Genomic DNA, 24,438 nt, shown 5'->3' on the forward strand with positions numbered 1-24,438 from the left:
ACGAGAAGCACTCCTCAGCTGTGAAAGCTGTATCACGACACTGCACAATTCAGTCCCATCTTCAGGCTCCACTTCGGATTCTGATTCTCCTGCTGTTTCCGCCACATCTGCAAGTACTTCCTCCAGGGAAGTCTGGAGCCTTCAATTTGTAAAAAGAATCCTGTATCTGCGAAACGCAATGAAGCAAGTACCCGGCAGAAGTACTCTAAGTGTGAGGGCTTATTCAGCTCAGGTTGAACACTTACTTAAAAGGTGCTTTTTTCCTTGTTGCCACACTTGTTAGTAAAGAAGACTGAAACCAACCGCCCAGCTGGTCTTTTCCTTCCAAGTACAGATCTGCTCTTTGGTCAGTACCTCAAAAATATTAAAAAACCCAGAAGTTAATGTCAATTAAAATTGGAAAATGAAGTTAAATATGTATCAACGTGTTAATAACAGTAATCGTGTTATTTCTCGTGTCGTCATGCTATACCTGAGACTTCGATTGCATTCACTAGCGCTCTTACCCTCACTGCCCGTTTATTAATCGAGATGGAGAATAAATGTTGGAGTATGATCTCCTAACCACAGGCAATGAAAACACTACCTAAATTAGGGACTGATTAATAATAATTACCAACATCAATATTTCCTGTAAATCTTCTATGAAAACGAACATCTAGTGACTCTGTAAGTGGAAATACTCTATGTGATACTGTCATGATGGATACATGTCCAGAATCCACTTGTCCAAACCCACAGCGTGGACAACACCAACAGTGAACCGTGATGCCAACTGCGGACTTTGGGTGGGTATGATGTGTGGCCGGAGGTTCCTCTCCTGTGACGAATGTGCCACTCCGCTGGATGAAGACAGTAAGAGAGGCCGTGTGTCTATGGAGGCAAGAGGCATATGGAAAATCCCTATACCTTCCTCTTAGTGTTGCTAGAAACCTCAAACTGCTCTACAAAAATCAAGTCTTTTAAAAAAGAGCAAAAGAAAAAAGTGTAGTCAAGTTTGTTAGAGGACATATGTGTAAGCAAGCTTGAGGCTACTTCTGTATTCAACAGTAAACCACGGTTAACTCAAGAGTTAATAATCTGAGATAAAAGACCATTTGGCAAACATTGTAAGTAACAATCGTTTCAGTCAAGAATCATCAAGGGTGCTTAGCCACTAGGTGAAAATTTAGTGAGAAAACACAGTACTTCCAGTCTTAAAGTATCTCCCTGCAAGATACTTACTAATGTAACAATTCCTATAGGGAGATGGGGTGAGAAGTAACCATAAGAGAGAAATAGAGAAAACAGGCCGACAGCACCCCCACAGGATCAAAGTTCAACATCACCAGTAAGTCATCGTGTGACTTCTGCTGAGACGTACTAAGAAGGAGACAGTATCTCTTCAGTGATACTCCTGCCCAAAATGCATAGTCTAAATCTCACGATGAGGGACAAACGCACAATGAGGGACCATGTACAAAATAACCTGTACATTCATGAATGTCAAGGACATGAAAGACAAGAACAAAATGAGACTAAAGTGACAGGACAACTAAATGCCACAAATGACCCTAGACTGGCTCTAGGACCCTTTCGATTTTTCTTGCTCTCCTGTAAAGGACATTACTGGGTGAAAGCGGATAAGTGCTGCAGGTAGGTAACAGGATGGGATCACCGTCAATTTCCTGACTGTGATATTCGTACTGGTTCTACAAGAGACTGTTGTGTTTTTAGGAAATATACATAAAAATATTTAGGGATAAAAGAGCATCAAGTCTGCAACTTACCCTTAAATGCAACAGAAAAGTGTTTATATACACATACAGAGAAAAAATATATAAAGCAAACGTAGTAAAATGCTTACTCTGGAAAATCTAGACAAAGGACATGTGCTACTTCTTTACTCGTGACCCTTCAGAGTAAAATGTTTGGTTTCTTTTTTTAAAGATTTTATTTATTTATTTATTTATTTAAAGAGCGTATGTGAGTGGGGGGAGGGGCAGGCAGAAAGGAGACAGAGAATCTCAAGCAGACCCTGTGCTGAGTGCAGAGCCCGACACAGGGCTCCACCTCATGAGATCCTGACCTGAGCTGAAATCAAGAGTTGGACACTTAACCAACTGAGCCATCCAGCCGCCCCAGTTTTTTTTTTTTTTAAAGAACATGAGGTCTTCAGGAAAGATTACTTCCATATTTTAAATCTAAACTCATAATTCAAAGAAGCCCCCATAATCCCTTTTAGTTGTGAAATGAAGATTTGTCCTTAGGTCCTAATATTGAGGATTCAGTGTTGCAATCCTTATGTGACAATGAGTATCTGGGTGGAGGCAGGAGACAAGATTAAAATAATTAAATCACGCCAGTTCAAGTCATTCAACATTTCTGAGCACGTATTACCTGAAAGGCACTGTACTAGACACTCGGAGGGGGGAATGTAAAGAAATCTGGTAGCTGCCTTCTCGGAGCTGATTACTAGTGGGATGGATTTTAGGTTAAATAAGAAATAACTGTGTTGGGTGTCATCAAGGCAAGACTACAGTTCAGCCAGTCCGCGCAGCTAGGGAAGTCTTGGAGGATATAACAAGACAAAGGCATCTGTGCATTAAGAACAAAATGTCTTAGCCTCAACACCTAGAGCGCTACATCTGTCCCCTACTCTTCTTCTTCCTCTCCTAATCTGTAACCATTTGTGACCCTAAACTTTTATAATGCCAGCATTCAAACCCCTCCCACCCAGAATGTTCACTTCCTACTGGTGACCACATTTTGGATATGGACCCATTAGTGAGAAGGTCAATAACAGAATGCTGGTGGAACTCTTCTCCTGAAATAAATAGGTAATGAAATAGCAGAAAGTATCAGCAAACCCTCTTCATCTCTGAAAGATGCCTGCTTGCGGGCTCGGGAAATGACCACTCCCAGTCCACAGCCCAGCGTCAGACTCCAGGGCTGTCCTCTGAACACAGCTGCTCTCCTAAGCCTTGATTAACACCCCTAAAACACAAGGGCTTTCAATCATCTCTAAAATCTTTGTCAGCTCTAAAATGCTAAAAAGCTGGCTGTTGCGCAAGGATTTACAGGAGGCAGGATGACAGCAATCTGAAGAAGGCCCGGGAGCTGTGTTCAGACTCATGGGTCTGAGTTCCGGCTGCGGTGCGGACCAGCCCTGGGGGCTCAGCTTAACCTCCCACCGTTCCCACTTCATCTTCACTAAAATGAGGACAAGACCAAAATCTGTTTACCTTATAAGGTTGTTATGGAGATTAAAGAAGTAAGAGGACATGCTTGGGACATGGTAAACACTCAGTAAATGTTAATTATTACAAAAATAGATCATAAGGAGCACTGGTATTTCCTGATGGCAAATTATGAAAGACGTATTTTTTTTTCAAACCATTCTCATATGAAACAATACTTGTGAAAATGTGATTAGTAATCCTAAACTTTTTTTTTTTTTAAATATTTTATTTATTTATTCGACAGAGACAGCCAGCGAGAGAAGGAACACAAGCAGGGGTAGTGGGAGAGGAAGAAGCAGGCTCCTAGCGGAGGAGCCTGATGTGGGGCTCGATCCCAGAACGCCGGGATCACGCCCTGAGCAGAAGGCAGACGCTTAACCGCTGTGCCACCCAGGCGCCCCAGTAATCCTAAACTTTTTAAAAAATATATAGTCTCTTGTTGGAGAGGATGTGGAGAAAGGGGATCCCTCCTACATTGTTGGTGGGAATGCAAGTTGGTACAGCCACTTTGGAAAACAGTGTGGAGGTCCCTTAAAAAGTTAAAAATTGAGCTACCCTATGACCCAGCCATTGCACTACTGGGTGTTTACCCCAAAGATACAGACGTAGTGAAGAGAAGGGCCATATGCACCCCAATGTTCATAGCAGCATTGTCCACAATAGCTAAATTGTGGAAGGAGCCGAGATGCCCTTCAACAGATGACTGGATTAAGAAGTTGTGGTCCATATATACAATGGAATATTACTCAGCTATCAGAACGAGTTCTCAACATTTGCTGCAACATGGACGGCACTGGAGGAGATAATGCTAAGTGAAATAAGTCAAGCGGAGAAAGACAACTATCATATGATTTCTCTCATCTATGGAACAAAAGAACTAGGATGATCGGTAGGGGAAGAAAGGGATAAAGAAAGGGGGGGTAATCAGAAGGGGGAATGAAACATGAGAGACTATGGACTCTGAGAAACAAACTGAGGGCCTCAGAGGGGAGGGGGGTGGGGGAATGGGATAGGCTGGTGATGGGTAGTAAGGAGGGCACGTATTGCATGGTGCACTGGGTATTATACGCAGCTAATGAATCATCAAACTTTATATCGGAAACCGGGGATGTACTGTATGGTGACTAACATAATATAATAAAAAATCATTAAAAAAAAAAAATATATATATATATATAGTCTCTGATCCTGTCCTAGAAACATACGTTGTAACATTCTAATAAAACAAGAGGACATTAGCCAATTAACAAGAGTACAACAAAACAGCTAATATTTATCAAGGGTAAAGTCTCAATGTCTTTTCATTCTCATATATATATTGAATTGCTGGAACTGGGTAAGAAACAAAATATCACCATAGAAAAGGAGGTGTAGTCCCAGAAAATTTTTGCAAGCCAGAGCCTTTCAAGGTGGTGTGTGAAACCAACGGAAAAAAACGGAGAGGGTCAGGGCAGGAGGAGCTCGGGTGTAGCAAAGCTCTGGTCAACAAATGAAGAAAATAAAGCTTGTGGGAACTTTCAAAACGAAGATAAGTTTAGTCTTGGATGGTAAGAAATAGGAAGAAAAGTCAAACTCAAGTGCTGGAATACTGTGGCATTTCTGTACAACCGCATATGATGAATTACTGGAACTGTTTCCTATTTTAGTAAGTTTACTTTTAGTAATGATTTTTTCCTAACAAATGTACATTCTCACTTCAAGAAATCTGTAAAACACTGAGAAGTTCAAAAAAATAAAATCACATATATCCCACTCCCTAGAGATAATCACTTTGTTTCAGCATATCTCCTTCCAGTATTTCACCTCCGCTCATCAACATTTCCATGAGTTTGTCAGCATATCAAGATAATTAATAACAATAAAGGATTATATATATATGTTCTTCAAAGGGTGACCTTTTAAAAAAACTGATTTGTAAATCTAAGTTGTAAATTCTAGCTTCTCTTTCAAAAAATGATCTTTTTTCTATTTGCTTCAAGTTATTTCTATTTGTTAAAAAAAAAAACAAAACCACATAGGGGCCCCTGGGCGGCTCAGTCAAGTGAGCATCTGACTCCTGGTTTGCTCAGGTCTTGATCTCAAGGGTCAGGGGATGGAGCCCCAGGCCAGGCTCCGTGCTCAACGGGGAGTCCGCTTGGGATTCTGCCCCTCTTCTTCTCCCTCCCCTTCGCCCTCCCTCCCCTTCGCCACCCCCCCAAGCTCTCCGGCATGCTCTCTCTCTCAAATAAATACATAAATAGAACCTTAGGGGAAAAAACAGAAATGAAGTCGAATTAAGTATTTTAAAACACTAATTACTTCACTAGGTGAATGGATAAGTAAGTTACGTCACTTCCAGACAATGGAATATTACTCAGCACTACAAAGACATGACCTATCCAGCCAGGAAAAGACGTGAAGGAACCATCGATGAGTGTTATTAAGTAAAAGAAGCCAATCCGAAAAGCTACATACTGTATGACTTCAACTGCGTAACTCCCTGAAAGAGGCACAACTATGGAGAGTGAGAAGATCAGTGGTTGCCTGGGGTTAGCAGGGCAGAAGGACCAGCAGGTGGAGCAAATTGTTAGTGCAGTAAAACCATTCTGTGTGGTACAATGGTAGATATGTCGTTATACGTTTGTCAAAACCTACAGAACACGCAACCCCAAGAGTGAATTCTGATGCAAACTGTATGATAATGATCTCAGTGGAGGTCCATCAACAGTAACAAATGTAACAAAAACAGTGGGGGAGTCTCTGGGGGAGGGCAGGCAGAGTGTACAGGATTTCTGCACTTTCTTCTAAAACTGTTCTACAAAATAGAATCCACTTAAAATTTTTGAAAAACATTATTTTTAAAATCACTGCAATAATTAATGCCTTTGGTAAATGTTTAAAGAACGTTTTTAGAGGGGCGCTTGGGTGGCACAGCGGTTAAGCGTCTGCCTTCGGCTCAGGGCGTGATCCCGGCGTTGTGGGATCGAGCCCCACATCAGGCTCCTCCGCTATGAGCCTGCTTCTTCCTCTCCCACTCCCCCTGCTGTGTTCCCTCTCTCGCTGGCTGTCTCTATCTCTGTCAAATAAATGAATAAAATCTTTAAAAAAAAAAAAAAAAAAAAAGAACGTTTTTAGAAATGATTCATTTAAAAATGCTTTTCCCTTTCAGAAAGTGTTCCAGTTTCAGTTTAAGTACTATTGACCTTGAAGTCACAATGAAACAAGTACTTGACCTGGTGTTAAAATTCCTAAGCCGAATCTCTTTCACTGCTATAAAACCTGCCAGCGCAAAGTAAAACCAGTTATGTATGCTATAATCACCAAATTCGTCTTGTTAAACATCAATAGGTACTGATGAAGACTGTGGCTAAATTAAGCTCAAAGTCAAGTTGACTTTATTTTCCAACAATATACTCTTAGGGAAATATGCAGACACTGAATCATTTATTAGAATTAATACAAGCATCTGAGAATGAAAAGTGCAATAACCCTTCTCAGGAAAGCCTTTCTCTCTCTCCTCTCTTTTCCTTAATTTTAAGGAAAATCACCTTTGCTTTATGGCTTTTCGAACTATTAACTTACTGAATGAATATCTTGGCTCTTTCCCACTACATTCTTTCTCCCTATCTTTTGCAATTTTTTTTTATTGCAAAAGAATAAAGGAAAATGGGATAAAATATAAGCTAATTAATCTAATTCCTATTAACTGACCTCCTAAGATTTTTGACTGATTTAGTGGAAGAGGAGGAGGGACAGGGCATTCTCAGTGAAAAAGTAGGAACTGCAGTTTAAAATCAGACTTGTGTATTATCTATGTTCTGGCAGCCTTCCGTGCAGATGACACACATGTTTAAGTGACAAATCAGTTTTCTTTCCTTGAATTAATTATCTAAATATGACAGAAAAAAAATATTTACTGCTTAGGTGCATTTTTACCACTAATTTCATTCAATGACGTATTTCTGTCACAGTCAAAGATCTGGTTAAGGACATCACGAACTAGAAGGAGTAGGACTAAACTCCATTGGTACCACTGAGAGCAGGTTTTGATGAGTTTCAGTGAGTTTTCATGGAGTCTACCCAGTCAGTGGCGCTAAGTAGAAAGCATGCTTGCTGCACGGAGTAACGTGAAACCACTCCAGAATTTAAAATGCAACGATGCTTGTAGCGGCAATTCTCACCAAGGCCAAAAAAGCTAATGCACTCAGGAATATGAAAACACTCTTTTGCATATGGCATACTTTTCTTGAAATTCAGGATGCCGCCCCAATGTGGTAGATAAATAACTCTTCTTCCGATTTACAACACTGCTTAACCTACCTACTTTATGTAGTGTTATTTGCCTACATTTTCAATATAATTTAGGAAAACAAAGTACTTAAACTTGCAGTTTTTTCTTAGATAGGGTGGGAGAAACTTACAAAATAACAATTCTGAAAATTATTAAATAAAAATTGTAAAAGATTTTACCAATATGTAACTTGTATGTGGCCATAATGAATTACCATATATATTTTAGCTGTAATTTAGAGGAAATGTGAATTTACATGGATTTTGCTTTTCACATTTCCTAAGCTATTAGAAAAAAAAATCAGAAAATGCAACATTTGCAACTCTACTTGAGACTTCCTTTATTATTTCCTTGTCCCTGGATGGTTTTCATTCTTGGAGACATTTCAAAGTTGAACGGCTAGCATTAAGGGTAACGTCTGCCTGTAATGCTGGGTCACTGTGCTGAGCGAGATGGCTTATGTTGTCCTTTCTTGACTGACTTCATTTCACTTATTTATGGAATTTTTTCATATCATACTGTTATTTCCTGAGCACCAATTTTTACTTTGCAAACGAGCCAAATAAAATATCTTTATTGCAGAAAAAAAAAAAGTAGTGAGGCCCAGGACCAGAAGTACACTTTTGGTAAAACTAGAGGACTATCCCTTTCGATCCTTTAATAACGACCAGCTGCACAGACAAGCTACTTTCCCACATTCTCTTGCTCCAGAAAGCAAGCAGTATCTCTTGGGCTGAAGTTGTCCCTAAGTAGCAATGTGAGGAAGTGTCTGTCCGCCCCCCCTTCCCTGCCACCTACCTCTTTCCTGTCTTTAACCTCAGAGTGACTTCGAGCTTTATTCTTCGTCTTACCTCTGGTGTTCACTTGGTATCTGTAAGGATATCTGTCTCCTTAAGCATCTAAACACAACCCTGAGTGTGTGCCTGCTCCTGCTTCTCCCTCCTAACTCCTGCCTGGTCTCTCCCTTCTCTTCATTCAGTGAGTCAAGAGTGCGCCCCAACTATGAGTAAGTACAAAATCAATCAGCTGTCTGCATAGAGAGGGGAAGAGATGTGAAAAGGCAAGGCTGTATAAGAAAAATGACAACTAAAAATCAGGGTATGTGAGTTCTAGTCTGAACTACTAAACTGTGTGACCATCATCTAATTTGGCTCTAATTTAATCTCATTTCCTATTTTGAAAAATGACGGGGGTCAGACTGTTTCAGTGATTTCTAAACTTTACAGAACTAATGCCTTGGGACTGCCAAGTGAGTCAAGGAGAATGAGCGAGTTGAGCGGAAGAAAATTCCCATTTTTAATCTATCTTTTGTATGGGGGTTCGATATGAAATTTCATTTGGAGAAACAGAAAAAGTTTAGAAATCACTGGATTAAATGATCTCCAAGGGCCCTTTCAGATCTAAAATTATACCATAGCAGATTTTTTATTTTCTTTCCTGCTGCCCCCACCAAAAAAGGTTTTCTTCCAAATACAGAAAAAATATATCCCTAGATCACAGATTTCCTCTGAGTAACTTTTATGTATTTTCAAAACCGACTGACTGGTTTATAATCTATTATTTAAAATTACCTGGAAGAACATAAGACCATGAAGTTCCACTATCAAACCAGATGTCCAAAATATCCTGACCGGGAGCATATTCCAGGGCATCAGGACCACCAACCTAATAAGACGACGTGGGAAAACATTTTAATTATGCAAAGATCACAATACATACAATAAGGACCAAAAAAAGTTTTAAAAAAAAATCAAATGCTTTCTAGCGTTAAACTCATATTTTAAAATGAAATTTAAAACATTTCTAAGTATTTTGCAATTCAGTACAACCACCTCATTTGCATGTAAAGATGATTGTGGCCACTTAATTACACATTTACTAACACAAATATGAACTCTTTTCATTTCTTGAAATGATCTTCTAATTTGTATTTTCTCATGTGATGAGATCAGTTAACTAGAATTCAGATCCCACAAAATCCTGACACACCAACATTAGGAACTATGCTCAGACTCACAACTGTATCTGCTTAGTCAACTACATCAGTTAAAATCAATCTTGGCCCTCAATAAGATAACAAATAACCCTTGTACTCTCCTGCCATACTAAATACCACGCTTCTTTGGTTAAACAGAAACGTCTACTCTCCAACTGCACTGGCTCCTAATTTATAGGGAATAAACTCATTAACTTTACACGACGATAGAACAACTTAAACCCCAGGAATCCCTCCTGTTGTCATGAACTCATGTAACGCACACAGAGGCTGTTAAATACACATGGAAATGTACCTGCGATAAGACTTCTTCAGGAAGAAGTTGCTCAGGGGGAAGAGTCCACCAGACATCACTGCCATGTTGTTCCACTAGTTTAATAATATGCTCAGTGGTTTGGCTGTTTTAGGAGGGAAAAGGCAGAACTGCTCAGTGAACTACAGTGATCAATACCGATCTTAAAATTAAGAAACAGCTAAAATAAAAAAAGAAAGAAAGAGAATAGTTGTTTTCCCCTATCAGCAGAATATTTTTCTTCCTATCTTTTCCTCCAAACGTTAGCGGTATTATCTTCAATTACTTGTTTACTTGGCTGTGGCTGTCATCTTAAATTCAATATAAATAAAATCAAATTGATCACATGTACCCTTTAAAAAAAAAAAGACTTCTTCTGATAGCCCTGTTTTAGTTACCGATTTCCCTATTTCTATCAATCTATTTTCTAACCAGGGATGTATATTCAAAACCTCCTAATTATCTCCCCCCTCCCTCCAAAGTCTGCTCAAATTCAGATACCACATCTGTCAGTTCTGCTTTTGAAATCTTACTCATATTTGTTCTTTGTTCTGTTCTGATACAATATTCGTCGAACCTCACTGCCTCAATACTAGATCAATGCAGTGGTCTGACTTCTCCTCTACTCTCATCTCAATTAATTTATTTTTTTAAAAAAGATTTGAGAGAGAAAAAGAGAGAGGGCACGTGCGCGTGGGGGAGAGGGGCAGAGGGAGAAGAAGAAAGAGTCCCAGGCAGACTCCGCACTGAACTCAGAGCCCGATGCAGGGCTGAATCTCAGGATCCTGAGGTCATGATCTGAGGCGAAACCGAGATTCGGGTGCCTAACTGACTGCGCCACCCAGGAGCCCCTCACTCTTTAATTTAAACGACAGGTCTTTGACAGCACTGTATTCCTAAAACTGCTTTTATCACAACAATCCCCTTTCCAAAACTTCCAGCACTTACAGGACTAAGTCCAAATTCACCTGCATAAGAGGCAAGGCCACACTAGAGCACGGACTTAAACAACAGGTATCCAGGCCTCTATCCTGACTCAGCCACTTTTTACATGTACAACCCTGCAAAAGTACTAAAACTTCATGTACGACCATGCACAAGTACTAAGACGTTTCTGTCTTGATTGTTCCCTCCGTTAAGGAGAATACAATTCATTTGTTCAAAAATATTGACTGAGAACCTCCAATATCACTGTTTGAGGAAATGGAAGTATAGCAGCTGACAAGGCAGGTAAGATTCCCGCACTAATGGAACTTACACTGCAGCGATCCCAGACACTCCCCTCCTACTGCCTGTAAACTAAGTGAGATGATCCACGAAAAACCTAGCATGGTGCCCAACATACAGTAAAAAGCCAATTAATACACATCAAATGAATACTGAAACTGACCACATCTTTGGGAAGATACACAATTATAAATTATTTGAAAATTAAAATCAGGGAAAATTTATACTAAATTTTCTCACAGGAATAATGTACTTTTAATTTATTATCACAGCTTTATTGACATTACAACTTCCTCTAGTTGCTTTCCATTGAGTCAGGGGACAGATAATGGTCAAGACCATGGACCCTGGAACCACACAGCTTTGGTGCAGTTCCTGGCTCTACCACTCACTAGTTATGTGACCCTGGGCACAACACTTAATATTTCTCTATCTGTTCGTAAAATGCGAATAATAATAGCATCGTCAAGACAGCTATTACGGATATTAATTAAGCTTATATATAAAATGCCTAGAACAGTATCTGGCACATACTAGTAAGTATTATATTATAAGCATTAGTTATTATTCAAACTGATTCTTTGAAGCATTAGCTATTATTCAAACTGATTCTTTGAAGTCAGGTAAATTTAGACAGTAATTTTGTTAACCAATTACCAAAACACATGCCCTTTCTACCACATTCCATTAATGCAAATAACTAAGAATTAACCGCAGGTCTGTCAGAATCGAAGTACGTGCAAAGAGTAGTGCACAGGAAAAGCTTTACATTCTTAATCTGGATCTGCTTCTCACTAATCATGACTATGCAGGGCAAATCATTTAACCTCTCTTGGTCTGGTAATTCACAGATAAAATGTTTATGAAAAAACTGTTGTAGGAAGCAAAAATCAAATGGGTATGATGAATTAGACAGGCTCTCAAAACAGAAATTCGAAATACCTAAGTTTGTATACTAGGAAGGATGAATTGAAAATGTATAATGTTATCAGCATCTATTTTAAAGAAAAACAACAATAATGTTAAAATGGGCACAAGTCCATATTTCTTGTAGTCATGCATTTTCAGTGGACTTTAACAAGAAAGATAAACTTCAGTGATAGGAAACCATAAAAACTTTGTGCAATACCTAGTTATATGACAATATTTAGTTACATATTACTATCTTATATAGTTTGCACAGAACCTTTTAACAGTTAAGAAAATAGGAATATACTGGAAAAGAAAATATGAATAACCTAATGCTATTTTTCTAAAAGAACCCCCTCTACACAGATACTGGCAAAGTACATTTATACAGACACAATTACAGTAGATATGATGTTTGTATCAATTCTGAAACTATCACAGAAAAGAAGGATTCTAAGTATGAGTGTCATTTTGACTTCTTATTTTTACAATGTTATCATTACACTGTAACTTTAGGTAAACAGTAAAATAAAACAGTAAAACAGTTTTTAATGTACTGGAAATAAATAAATAGAATGTACTGGAAAAAATAACACAAAATTAAAAGCAAAGGGTTCAGATTTCATATTAATTTAGGAAATAAGGAAGAGCTATCAGGATTAATATTATTAATCAAAATAAAGGCATTTAGGTGTATACCTAACACATTGCATTTTTCAAAGCACTTTACAAGCACTATCTAATTAGAGACACAGAAAAAAATATTTAATAGCCCCTGACAGATACACTGTTCCCTGCCTTGGGGATCCTTCAGTCATGAGCCTACATAAGTAACATAGTTAATGCCAGGCCTTAAAACTGTGTGCCCGAAATCATGGTTCAATTCTGTTTTTACTTCCCTAGTCAGCTTCTCTAACTCATCTATCAAGACAGCCACTGTAACTGTAAATTCACACTCCTGTTCTCTGGGGTTTGCAAAGGCAAAAAGACTCTATTACCCCATGCACAATGAACCCCTGACCCAGAGATGAAGTTAGGGAACCAGTCAGTCTCCAGAGATTAGAGTGTTGACAGAACAAGCACCCAGTCCAAAGACCAGATTCTACCTGTGAATTATTAGGTACTGACAGGAATACATCATAGTATTTTTCTGAGCTTCAGTTTCTGTGAACACTGGGAAAAGCTGTCAGAAAGAAGGCTGTGTGAAAAATTTTATTCTTAAAAAAAGATAAAGTCCTAGTATTTTACTCAGTAACCTTAAAATTATAGATGATGCCCATCCATTTTAGAAGACCAAATCCGCCTCTAATGAGACCAAGTTCTTTTTTTATATCCCTAAACAGCAGATAATTCAATGAAGTTTTAGAACCGTAACTAAAGGTACCAAACAATAAAGAGCCCAGTTGTGCAGCTGACAAGTTATTAAGGCAACTATAAAATCCTACCAAGTTTAGAGACCCATCTCTAGTCTAACCAAAATTGAAGTTTTGTTATATTTTCTTATAAAGATTTTAGTAACTCACTCACATATACAATTTTTTAGTGTAAGAAGCATTTTATATACATCTTACTTGCAAATACACTTAAAAAAAAACTGGTAAGTCTCTTGTTTCAGTGAGGAGGAAAGTTTATTTGACTGTTTTTCTTTTAGTTTACCTAACAATACTTATTAAAAATGACATAACCACACAGTGTTATCTACACTAACGAAAATAATCCTGCAGCAGTTAATTAAAAAGCTGTCATAAGTAAAACTACACATTTTATGTAGTGTAAGTGACCCAGTATCTTCCCTCATAACATATGCATATGAAGCTGGACAAAAGAATACTTTATTCAATGTATCCAAAAGAAACATGAAACACTTCAAAGAGGGGAAGGAAGAAGGTCTGCCTCATCAACAGAGCAAGTCTCACGAATATTTAGAGCAAGACTTGCTTCCTAACTTTATATCATGAAATATGAAAATACGATGTACTAAATGTACTTTAATAAGCATTATGTTCTGCAACTCAATTCTGTTTTGAGATCTTAGAACGTTATATTACTTGTATTTTTGAAAAGAGGAAAAGAAGCTAGAGATAATTCTGGAGTTCGAGGATAAAAACTGAACACAATTTTTAAAAAACCTGAACAAAATTTATGATAAATAAGAATGCAGACTTCAAAGACAACACTCTCACAATCTAAACAAATAAAAATCTAAGTGCACAGATTTGGTACCACAAAATGAGAACTTTTTCTTGACTTGTACTGTGAGGGTCTGAAAGACCCTAAAAAATTGTGGAAGAAAATTTTAAAAACAAAATTTTCAATGAAAATAAACATATACTGGTGACCTACAAACTTGAGGTAACTATCCCAGATTGTAAAATAAAGATAAATTTAATGTTAGTTCAAACAAAATCTGCAAGGATAATTTGGAAAAGAAATACAAGTAAATGCTACACAAGTGCTTAAAAGACAGTCTAATGGTGTAGCAAAAACCCAGAAATAGCCAAATATCAGGATGGGCTACATTTATTTGATTTTCATACGTAGGGAACTAGGCAATTATTAGGAGCTAAGCTAGCATTTTTATGGCTGCACGTTCATTCTTCCAAAAGTGACTTAGAGTATTTCTTTATATCACCATGGTCCTTTATCATCAACTGTATGAGACATCCTTACATATCTATCTTTACACAAGAGACATTAGCCTTATTTCCTTACAGATAAATATTTTACAAGTGTAATTGTTTATAATGAAACAGAGATTATGCTTTAAAAAGTTTTAAAAACAATTTTAAACAATATTTGTTTTAAAAACAATTCGTATTTCTTAGTGATAACTGAATATTTTTCAGGAAAAAATATAAGGAAAAAGTCAAAATTTGTCTTTGGAAACTTAAGAATTCTTCCCTTATGTTAGTAATATCCTATACTTAACACAAATGTATAGTTAACTTATAACCTAAAGATCGGTCTCAATTACTGTTGATAAAAGTGGGTGAAACCACTTATCAGTACATAATCTATATACTTCCATTTTAATGCTGTTATTTCATAAAGCAATAAATCCGTCATAAAACTTTGTACTTTATGCAAGGGCCTTATCTAAACACACGCATGACGTGTCCCTCCTTAGGTTTCAACCAGTGAAAATCCACTGGGTAGTAACACCATCCAATCATTCTAGACTTTGATATCAACTGAGCTAAAGGCTTATTTAGCGTGTTAATCAGAAATTAAGGAGCATTAAGATCACTAAGCAAGTAAGAAACTGTTGCTGTCATTCTACTGTTTCCTGTGTTTTGTCTTTATTAAAGGAAAAATATTAAGGATTATAAGACAACTTTTCTTCTTCAAGTTACTGGAATAAGAATGAGGTAAGAGGCTAAATGTTTCTAATGTATTTACTAAATTTATACATTTAATTCTAGAACACAATGAAATTTGAAGGGGGGATTCTATTTTTAATTTAATCTTAATACTTATGTTTTAAAGGCTCCAGGAAACAATTTTGGAGAAAATTTTTTTAATTTAATGAACATTATAAAATTTTGTCACCAAATGTCATTATTATTAACATGAGCAAAAGGTAGTTAAAGCCAGCACTCGGGCGCCTGGGTGAGGCAGTCAGTCGAGCATCTGACTCCTGATTTCAGCTCAGGTCACGATCCCAGGGTCTTGGGATCAAGCCCCGCATCTGGCTTGGCACTCAGCAGGGAGTCTGCTTGGGGTTCTCTCTCCCTCTGCCCCTCCTTCCTGCACGCTCTAAAATGAATAAATAAATCTTAAGAAAAAAAAAACACACAAAAAAACTAGCACTCAAGCTGAACTGGAAATTCCTTGATTGCTTCTAGTAATTTTCTCATAATTTCTAGAAATCAGGGGCTAAGTTTCCTAAACACACAGATTATTGTATTAATACTGCTGAATTGATATAATCATCCAAAATAAACAACTTCTTTTTCTTTCTAGGTGGCAAATGTTCCCAAATTTTACCTTTTTTAATGCTAAACAGTATTTACCTTTATTAACTAGGAATAGATTTCTACCTAAATTATAATGGCAGATTCAGAAAAATCAATGTTAAAGTCAGAAATGGAATTACGTCTTGGGAAATACAAATGTGACTATAAAGTGCAGATGAGAACATTCATTCAAACCAAAATTAAACATCAGAGTTTCAAACCTACCAGTCTCTAAACCTATTTAGAGTGTGAATAAATCAAGATTTTCTTCTGTGACACAAGTATAATTAAGGCTTTAACTTACAGACTTTCATCCAGAAAAGCAGAAGGAATCTCTGGTGTGCTTAATGGGGTTATCAAGTGTAACAGCAACTCCATGTGGACTGTATGTTAATTTCCAGTGGAGATGCTGTTACTTTTGATGGTGACCAACACACTACAACACACAGACCCCAGAAAGACAGAAAATCATAGTCACTTGATTCTGACTTGCTTACGGAGGAAAAAAGATAACCTTTCATGCTATCTTAAAAAACTGGCAAATAATTAAGAATTAATATCTGTCTTCCTAAATCAAGTGTCATGTCACACGAAGGACCCGACAAAGAAAGAAGATAAGAGTCATCACTAAGAAACGGTGTACAGGAAAATGACCTATGAATTGACAGACAATTTGGCTAAGTTTGTCTGTCATTTTTGTAGGCCAACATTCTGTATACCTCTTCTACTTCAAAATCAGAGTTCAATTAGCATCATGCAAGCAACACAATGGGAGACGCACGGAAAACAATCTGTAACATAATCGTATGAATATATCAACTATAAATAAAATACAAATAACACCTGATGAAAATTTGCTTGTGTTTTTCTGACAAAGCTCACATTTATTTTACCTAGCTTAGTGACCACTAATCGACTTATGTACCATTTTATTGTCATGATTAAATAATGGTCAAATAAACCCATTTGCTCCTTACTAATATATACATACGACCACCTGAACCACTTTGAGGAAATTCCCTAAAAATCCCTTAAGCATTTTTAAATGCTTAAAAAGAAAAAGAGAGAGAGAAACAATGACAGTGCCTTATAAACATTCCTTAAAAGAAAACTCTACAGTGTGGAATTTTAAACAATACTTGTGTAAATTTATCTGAACTTTAAGGTATTAAGGTATCAGTGGCTCACTTCTGAACATGCTCTCAATTATAAGAACAATGTGAGCAACAATATTCAGGACAAAGAGCCTTCCTTAGCTCTCCAAATGAAGTAATAATACTGAAGTAGCCTTACAATGACCTCCTGGCCTTTAACCTCCAGTTTCTTTTCCTAAAATATACTCTCATTCCTCATGCCTATTTAAAAGTTTAAACTACTTAACTTACTATTTGAGACTCAACTACCATTTGCCCCAACCAGTCTTTCTTGGCATTTATCTAAAACCCTTCTCGACACCCCACAGTCCTAGTACGGTTCCTATACAGGTGCCATGCTCTCCCCTTCCAAGCCCTCAGCTCCTGCTGATCCCTCTACTTGCAAAATACTTTGCCCTGTTTCCTATCTAATCCTCAAGCCCCTACTCAAATGCCATATCCTCTGTGAATAAAGCAAATGAGCTGTTTTATGGTTTGGTATTTGCCCAAGGCAGAGCATAGCCTCTAGTTCTTCCCTGAGCCATGTGGCCATAAGGTGTTAGATCACCCATGAAGCAATGATAAAATGTGCATTTAAACTGAAAAGGAACTGGGGCTGCTGGGAGGCTAAGTTGGTTAAGGGTCCAACTCTTGATTTCGGCTCAGGTTGTGATCTCAGGGTCATGGGATTGAGCCCCACATCGGGCTGTGTTCAGTGGGGAGTCTGCTTGAGATTCTCTCTCTCCCTCTCCCCCTCGCCCACCCCACTCGTACGCGCACAGGCTCTCTCTCTCTCAAATAATCTTTAAAAATAAACAGTAAATTGAAAAGTAACTTTCGCACAAAAAAAACACTAAGAACTACCTAATATGTGGCTATAGATGATTAAAACAAAAAAACCCCAGCCCACTTTAATCAACATTTAAAAAAAATCCTAAAATACATACATTCATAAAAGGACCACCCAAAGAAACACTGATAATGCTGACAACGAGAAGTAGAACATTTTCACAAACATTCTGACGAACCCCAAAGTAGGGGCATTCAACTCTACGTCTACAGTCTCTTGAACTCCCAGTCATTCCTTCCTGGTTTCCATGCCCTCAAAAACCTCACTGGATCCTCACGCAATAAAGATGTATTCCTAAAAGGAATGATTAATATTCCCCTTTTCATATCTGTTAGTAACAGCAATACCGAAAACCTCCCTAATTTACTAGAAGATAAACTAGCTAGACTATGATCTCGCTATCACCTCAAAGCAAGGCCCATGTCAGTCTTGTTCACTGCCTCAAGGAGAGTCTAGCGTCTGGATTAGGAAAAAAATCTTCTTTCCACCATATAAGCTTTTCTACCCTGAACTGTTCACCATGTCCATACATTATCTTTTCAAAAGAAAAAAAGAAAGAAACCTTAAGGAAAAGGGAAGAAATAGTTGGGAAGGTAATCATCACTAGAATAACTGTAATTTTGTGCATTTAACTATATTACAGTTTCTTAAATTTTAAAGGATCTATAATTACATAATGTCATTTCTATTGAAAGAGACAGTAGCCTAGGGACACCTGGGTGACTCAGTGGGTTAAGCATCTGCCTTCAGCTCAGGTCATGATTCCAGGGTCTTGGGATCGAGCCCCGTGTCGGGCTCCCTGCTCAGTGGGAGCCTGCTTCTCCCTCTCTGCTGCTCCCCCTGATTGTGCACGCTCTCTCTCTCTTAAATATATAAATAAATAAAATTTAAAAAAAGAAAGAAAGAACAAGACAGTAGCCTAAAGTAAGAGAGGGGTTCTAATTCCTAAAGAAAAATTGCATACCAGGATCCCCTCCTGAACACTGTTCATCTTTGGATTCCTGACACCTGATTCTAGCACAATGCTACAGGCGCACAGAAACAATGAATTCCCATGGAAAAAGTATCAGAGCCTCTGCTTCTAAGTATCCATATTGAAAAAATATAATTGTTAAAATTTCAACCATATGAAAGCACCTTGTTGAAATTATATTTTACTCCCCCCGACAAGACTGAATATATGATTTAACATGTATCAATTCTCAACAGTCCATTTCTCTACTTTTGAAGAAAACACAGCTCACTTAAAAATGCTGAAAAATGTAGGAAGAATTTTACCTGTTGATCAAGAATTCATCTTTTGTCTTGTGATGAAACACAGGGATTGGAACACCCCAAACTCTTTGCCTTGATATGCACCAATATGGCCGTCTGTCCAGCGTTTCAACCATGGCATTCAGTGCTGATCCAGGAATAAATTTCACTTTTTTTAACAATTCCTGCAATTGATTCACAAATCAAGTCCAGTGAGAGTAAGCAGAACAAATCTTCCAGAATTGCCATGACTTTAATCCTAATGATTCTTTATTTTGGATGTTTATAGTCATTCATATGTCTCCCTTCCCAGAGCCAAAAAACTGAACTAAAAAACAACAGATTTCAAACCAAATGAAGCAAAGTTAAAAAAGGGCCACAAAGGATCTAATAAATAACATCAAGAGCGGACTTCACCATTAGAGAATGTGATAAGAGATTGTATACTAACTTCCAAGCACCCTAGAACAAAACTGCCTATAACAAGGTTAGCAGAAGCATTAAACTTCATTAAACTGTAGTTAAAATCCACTCAAACTTGATTTCAATGATAATTTTTAGGTACTTAAAAAATGAGCTACTGTTCTAGGTTATTTATAAACAAGGATTACAATAGAACCTAATTTCACATAGTAATGGTTTACAACACAGAAAACACTTTCTCAAAGTCACAATTACTTCCTATTTACTTACTCTCTCTCAAGAACTCCCCCTACCTCCACCCCCACAAAAAGCTGTTTTTTATTTCAATCATTTGTCAATTACCAAAAGATGAATTGTATAGGAAAATGTCCAGTAATAATCTCCAGTTGCCCACTCTATACAAATCCAGAAAATGTAAATTGCTTGCAGAGCTTCAAATTGCCAGGCCAACAAATAAACCAATTCATTGCAGTTATATGTTAAGATGAAAGCAGTCAAGTAAAATATCTTCATTATCAGCCTGATTAACAAGTAGATATTTGTGCTCTTTCATTCAATAGAATTGTTGTTTACGACACACGAATACATATTTATAGTGAATGAAAGAGCTCGAATATGTATTAGTATTTAGAATACCCATTGTAAAGTATTTGTTAATTCAAAGCAACAATTTTTCACATGGATTGCAATTTCAAACTTAAGGAAGCACAGGGTTTTTAGAGAGTTTTACTGAATGTTTACTATGTGCGACACTGTTCTGGAGCTTTTATTCACTTACCCCACGAGGTAGGCATTATTATCAACTCCATATAGATGAGGATACTGAGGTTCTAAGAGGTTAAACCACTTCCCGAACTCAGTTCTATCCTAATTCTATACCACTTTCACCATACTGGGCAGGAAATTTTGACACGCCCCTTAACCTCTTTAAGCCACACATGTATAATGAAGGAACGGAAATCCCAGATCCTTCTAAAACTGTAATTTTATGAAACCAAATCACCAAATCATAATAGCAGCAATCCTTCCCTTTCCCCAAACCCTACCTCAGCCTCACAAGCAACCCTTTAATGCTGAGGGAATAAAAACCCAACACTCACAATAGGATGTCTCTTATACCTTGGCTGTGGCCTTGATATCCGTGATATTTACAAACCACTGCTTGCTGGCACGGATAACCACTGGTTTCTTAGTCCTCCAGTCATAGGGATAGCTGTGTACCAATTTCTCCTCTTTCAACAAATGCTTTGAAGCCTGAAGCATCTTTATAACTTGAAAAAAATCAGTAACAATTTATATTAGACATAATTAAGAAGTATTATGAAAATCCTACTAACTCTCTAATTCCCAGGAGTACTAAACCTGGACCAGTAAGTGCCAGTCGGTAAGAGCAGCCACTTACCAGCTGTCAAAGGCATAATCTAGGACTCTCCTGGCAAAAAAAGAAGAGACTTTAAAACCTTAATTAGACTCCAAATTAAGCCATTCCCGTGGCTTTTCACTGCAAAGGAAAGATAAATTGGATAATATCTAAAATTCTACATTTGAAATTCATAGTTACAGTCTTTCATACCATGAATCTTAAAATGGTCTCCAAAGAATCCAGAAGAAACCAGCTATAGTGGATTGAATTTTATCCTCCCAAAAGATATGTTCAAGTCCTAACCCTTAGCACTTGTGAATGTGACCATATTTGGAAATAGGGTCTTTGCAGATGTAGTCAAGTTAAGATGAGGTCACACTGGATTAGAGTGGGCCCTAAATCCAATGACTAATGTCCTAATAAGAAAAGACGATACAGAGAGACACACGAGAGCAAAGAACATGTGACGATGGGGGCAAAGATCAGAGTGATACAGGTATAAAGCAAGGCATGCTAAGGTTTACCAGAAGCCACCAGAAGCTAGGAAGAGACAAGGAAGTTTCTTCCACTGAACACTGAGAGTGTGGCCCTGCCAAAACATTGATTTCAGACTTCCAGCCTCCAGAACTGTGAGAATAAATTTCTATTAGAGTTTTAAGCTACTAAATTTATGGTAATTTGTTCAGTAGTCCTAGGTAAGTAATATACCACATTTAATTAGCTTTAGTCTTAGTGTGGGCAAAGAAGAATCTCCACAGTACCTGGTCCTTGGATCCATAATTATAAAAAGTCAGAAAGCCAAGTCAAGGCTGGAGGATCCCTAAGAGCTTAAACACATAAACAATGCTAACGTGTGCTCAGTGATTTTCAGGGGTTATAAAAAGAGTAGTGTCTGATACAGAGTCAACGTCTAGCCTCAAGCTGGGTGTTATCCTGCCACAAAACTAACTCCGCTATAGCCCTAAAATAATATCACTCCCTGTTGACTGCCCTGCTTTGCTTCGCCAAGCAGAGCAACCTCAAAGCAAAAGATGACGAAGTCCCAACCTCGGTTTTAAACAGGCCAGTGATGGGTAGTAAGGAGGGCACGTATTGCATGGAGCACTGGGTGTTACACGCCAACAAAGAATCATGGAACACTACATCAAAAACTAAGGATGTACTGTATGGTGACTAACATAACATAATAAAAAAATTAAAAACAAAAACAAAAAAACCACGTGGCAAAATAAAATACAACTTTAGATTTTCGTTTCTAAGGAAAGTGTACATGGGAGAACAGCCAGCAAAGGTTGCTGCTGGCTTCTTTTCAGAAAATATATATTTACAACAACAACATACACAAGACTCACCCACATCTGTTCCCTCTTCAAGGACAGCCTTGTTTTGAAGTTCGGGACCTGCGACATCTGTGAAAACTCCATCTTCATCCACTAGGCAATCCTGCAAAGGGTTATTTTCAACAACTGAAGTACCAAAACATTTTATCCTATGACGATCCCCAGCAAAACAATATATATAAAACATTTCAGTATAGTTTTTCATTACATCGAAAATCTGGGTACTTCTTACGCAGTTAACAGAAATTTGTGGATTTATACATTTAAATCACAAAAGGCAAAAGGTCTTATTAAAATATATACAAGTTTATTTTTTTTTAAGATTTTATTTATTTATTTGTTAAGACAGTGAGAGAGTGCGCACAAGCGGGGGGAGTGGCAGGCTCCCCATTGAGCAAGGAGCCTGATGTAGGGCTTGATTCCAGGACCCTGGGATCATGACCTGAGCCAAAGGCAGACACTTAAGTGACTGAGCCACCCAGACATCCCATTCCACAAGTTTAATTTAAAAAAGTAAAATCCTCAACAAAATATTAGTAAACTGAATCCAACAATACATTAAAAAAATTATAAGCCACGATCATTTGAGATTTAGTCCCGGAGGCAAAAGTGGCTCACCATTTGCAAAACGATCAATGTGATATGTCACATCAATAAGAGAAAAGATAGAAAACATAGGATCATGTCAACAGATGCAGAAAAAGCATTTGACAAAGTACAACATCCATTCATGATAAAAAAAAAAAAAAACTGCCTGCAAAGTTGGTTTAGAAGGACTATACCTCAACATAATAAAGTCCTTATATGAAAAACCCACAGCCAACATCATACTTAACAGGGAACAACCGAGAACTTTTCCCCTAAGGTCAGGACAAGATAAGGATGTTCACTCTCACCACTTTTATTCAACACAGAACTGGAAGTTCTAGCCTCGGCAATTAGACAACATAAGGAAATAAAATGCATCCCAACTCGTAAGAAGTAAAACTCTCGTTATTCGCAGATGACATGATACTATATATAAAAAAAACCCTGAAGACTCCACCAAGAAACTACTAGAACTGATGAATGAATTCAGTAAAGTCGCAGGACACAAAGTCAACGTACAAAAATCTGTTGTATTCCCATACACTAATAATGAGGCAGCAGAAAGTGAAATTAAGAGAACAATCCAATTACAATTGTACCAAAAACAATCCAATTACAATTGTACCAAAAACAGTAAAGTATCCAGGAATAAACTTAACCAAAGCGATGAAAGACTTGTACTCTGAAAACTATAGAACGCTGATGAAAGAAATTGAAGAGGACACAAAGAAATGGAAAGACATTCTATGCCCATGGGTTGGAAGAATAAATAGTGTTAAAATGTCTATACTACTAAAAGCAATCTACAGATTTAATGCAATCTCTATCAAAATACCAACAGCAACTTTCATAGAACTAGAACAAACAATATTAAAATTTGTATGGAACCACAAAAGACCTCTAATAGCTAAATCAATCTTGAAAAAGAAAAACAAAACTGGAAGTATCACAACTCCAGATTTTAAGTTATATTAAAAAGTGGCAGTAATTACAACAGTATGTTACTGGCATTAAAAAAAGACACAGGGATCAATGGAATAGAGCAGAAAACACAGAAATAAACCCACAGTTATGTAGTCGATTAATCCTCAACAAAAGAGGAATGAATATACAATGGGAAAAAGACTCTCTTCAACAAATGGTGTTGGAAAAAGTGGATGGCCACATGCAAAAGAATGAAACTGGGCCACTTCCTTTCACCAAACACAAAAATAAACTCAAAATGGATTAAAGACCTAAAACGTAAGACCTGAGACCACAAAAATCTTTGAAGAGAGCACAGCCAATAACGTCTCTGACATTAGCCGTAGCAACATTTTTCTAGATATGTCTCCTAAAACAAAAGCAAAAACAAACTATTGGGACTATATCAAAATAAAGTTTCTGCACACTGAAGGAAACAATCAGTAAGACCAAAAGGCCAACTACTGAATGGGTGAAGATATTTGCAAAGGACATATCTGATAAAGGCTTAGTATCCAAAATGTATAAAGAACTTATAAAAACTCAACACCCAAAAAAAACAAATAATCCAATTAAAAATGGACAGAAGACATGAACAGACATTTCTCCAAAGACATCCAGATGGCCTGACATGAAAAGATGCTCAACATCAC

General features: G+C 37.4%; 1 protein-coding gene across 1 annotated transcript in view; it reads right to left on the reverse strand.

Moving 5' to 3' along the window:
- The window catches only part of IARS2 (isoleucyl-tRNA synthetase 2, mitochondrial), a 55,963-nt gene that overhangs the window by 11,239 nt on the left and 20,286 nt on the right, over positions 1–24,438 (reverse strand). The window contains exons 4-9 of the mRNA XM_040634486.1: positions 22,247–22,337; positions 20,651–20,802; positions 19,133–19,293; positions 9,783–9,885; positions 9,063–9,156; positions 246–354 (exon numbers count right to left, since the gene is read on the reverse strand). Coding sequence (XP_040490420.1) covers positions 246–354; positions 9,063–9,156; positions 9,783–9,885; positions 19,133–19,293; positions 20,651–20,802; positions 22,247–22,337 — 710 coding nt within the window. The remainder of the gene's footprint in view (positions 1–245; positions 355–9,062; positions 9,157–9,782; positions 9,886–19,132; positions 19,294–20,650; positions 20,803–22,246; positions 22,338–24,438) is intronic.

This window comes from Ursus maritimus, unplaced genomic scaffold, assembly GCF_017311325.1.
Source record: "Ursus maritimus isolate PB19 unplaced genomic scaffold, ASM1731132v1 scaffold_2, whole genome shotgun sequence".
NCBI classification, from domain to species: domain Eukaryota; kingdom Metazoa; phylum Chordata; class Mammalia; order Carnivora; family Ursidae; genus Ursus; species Ursus maritimus.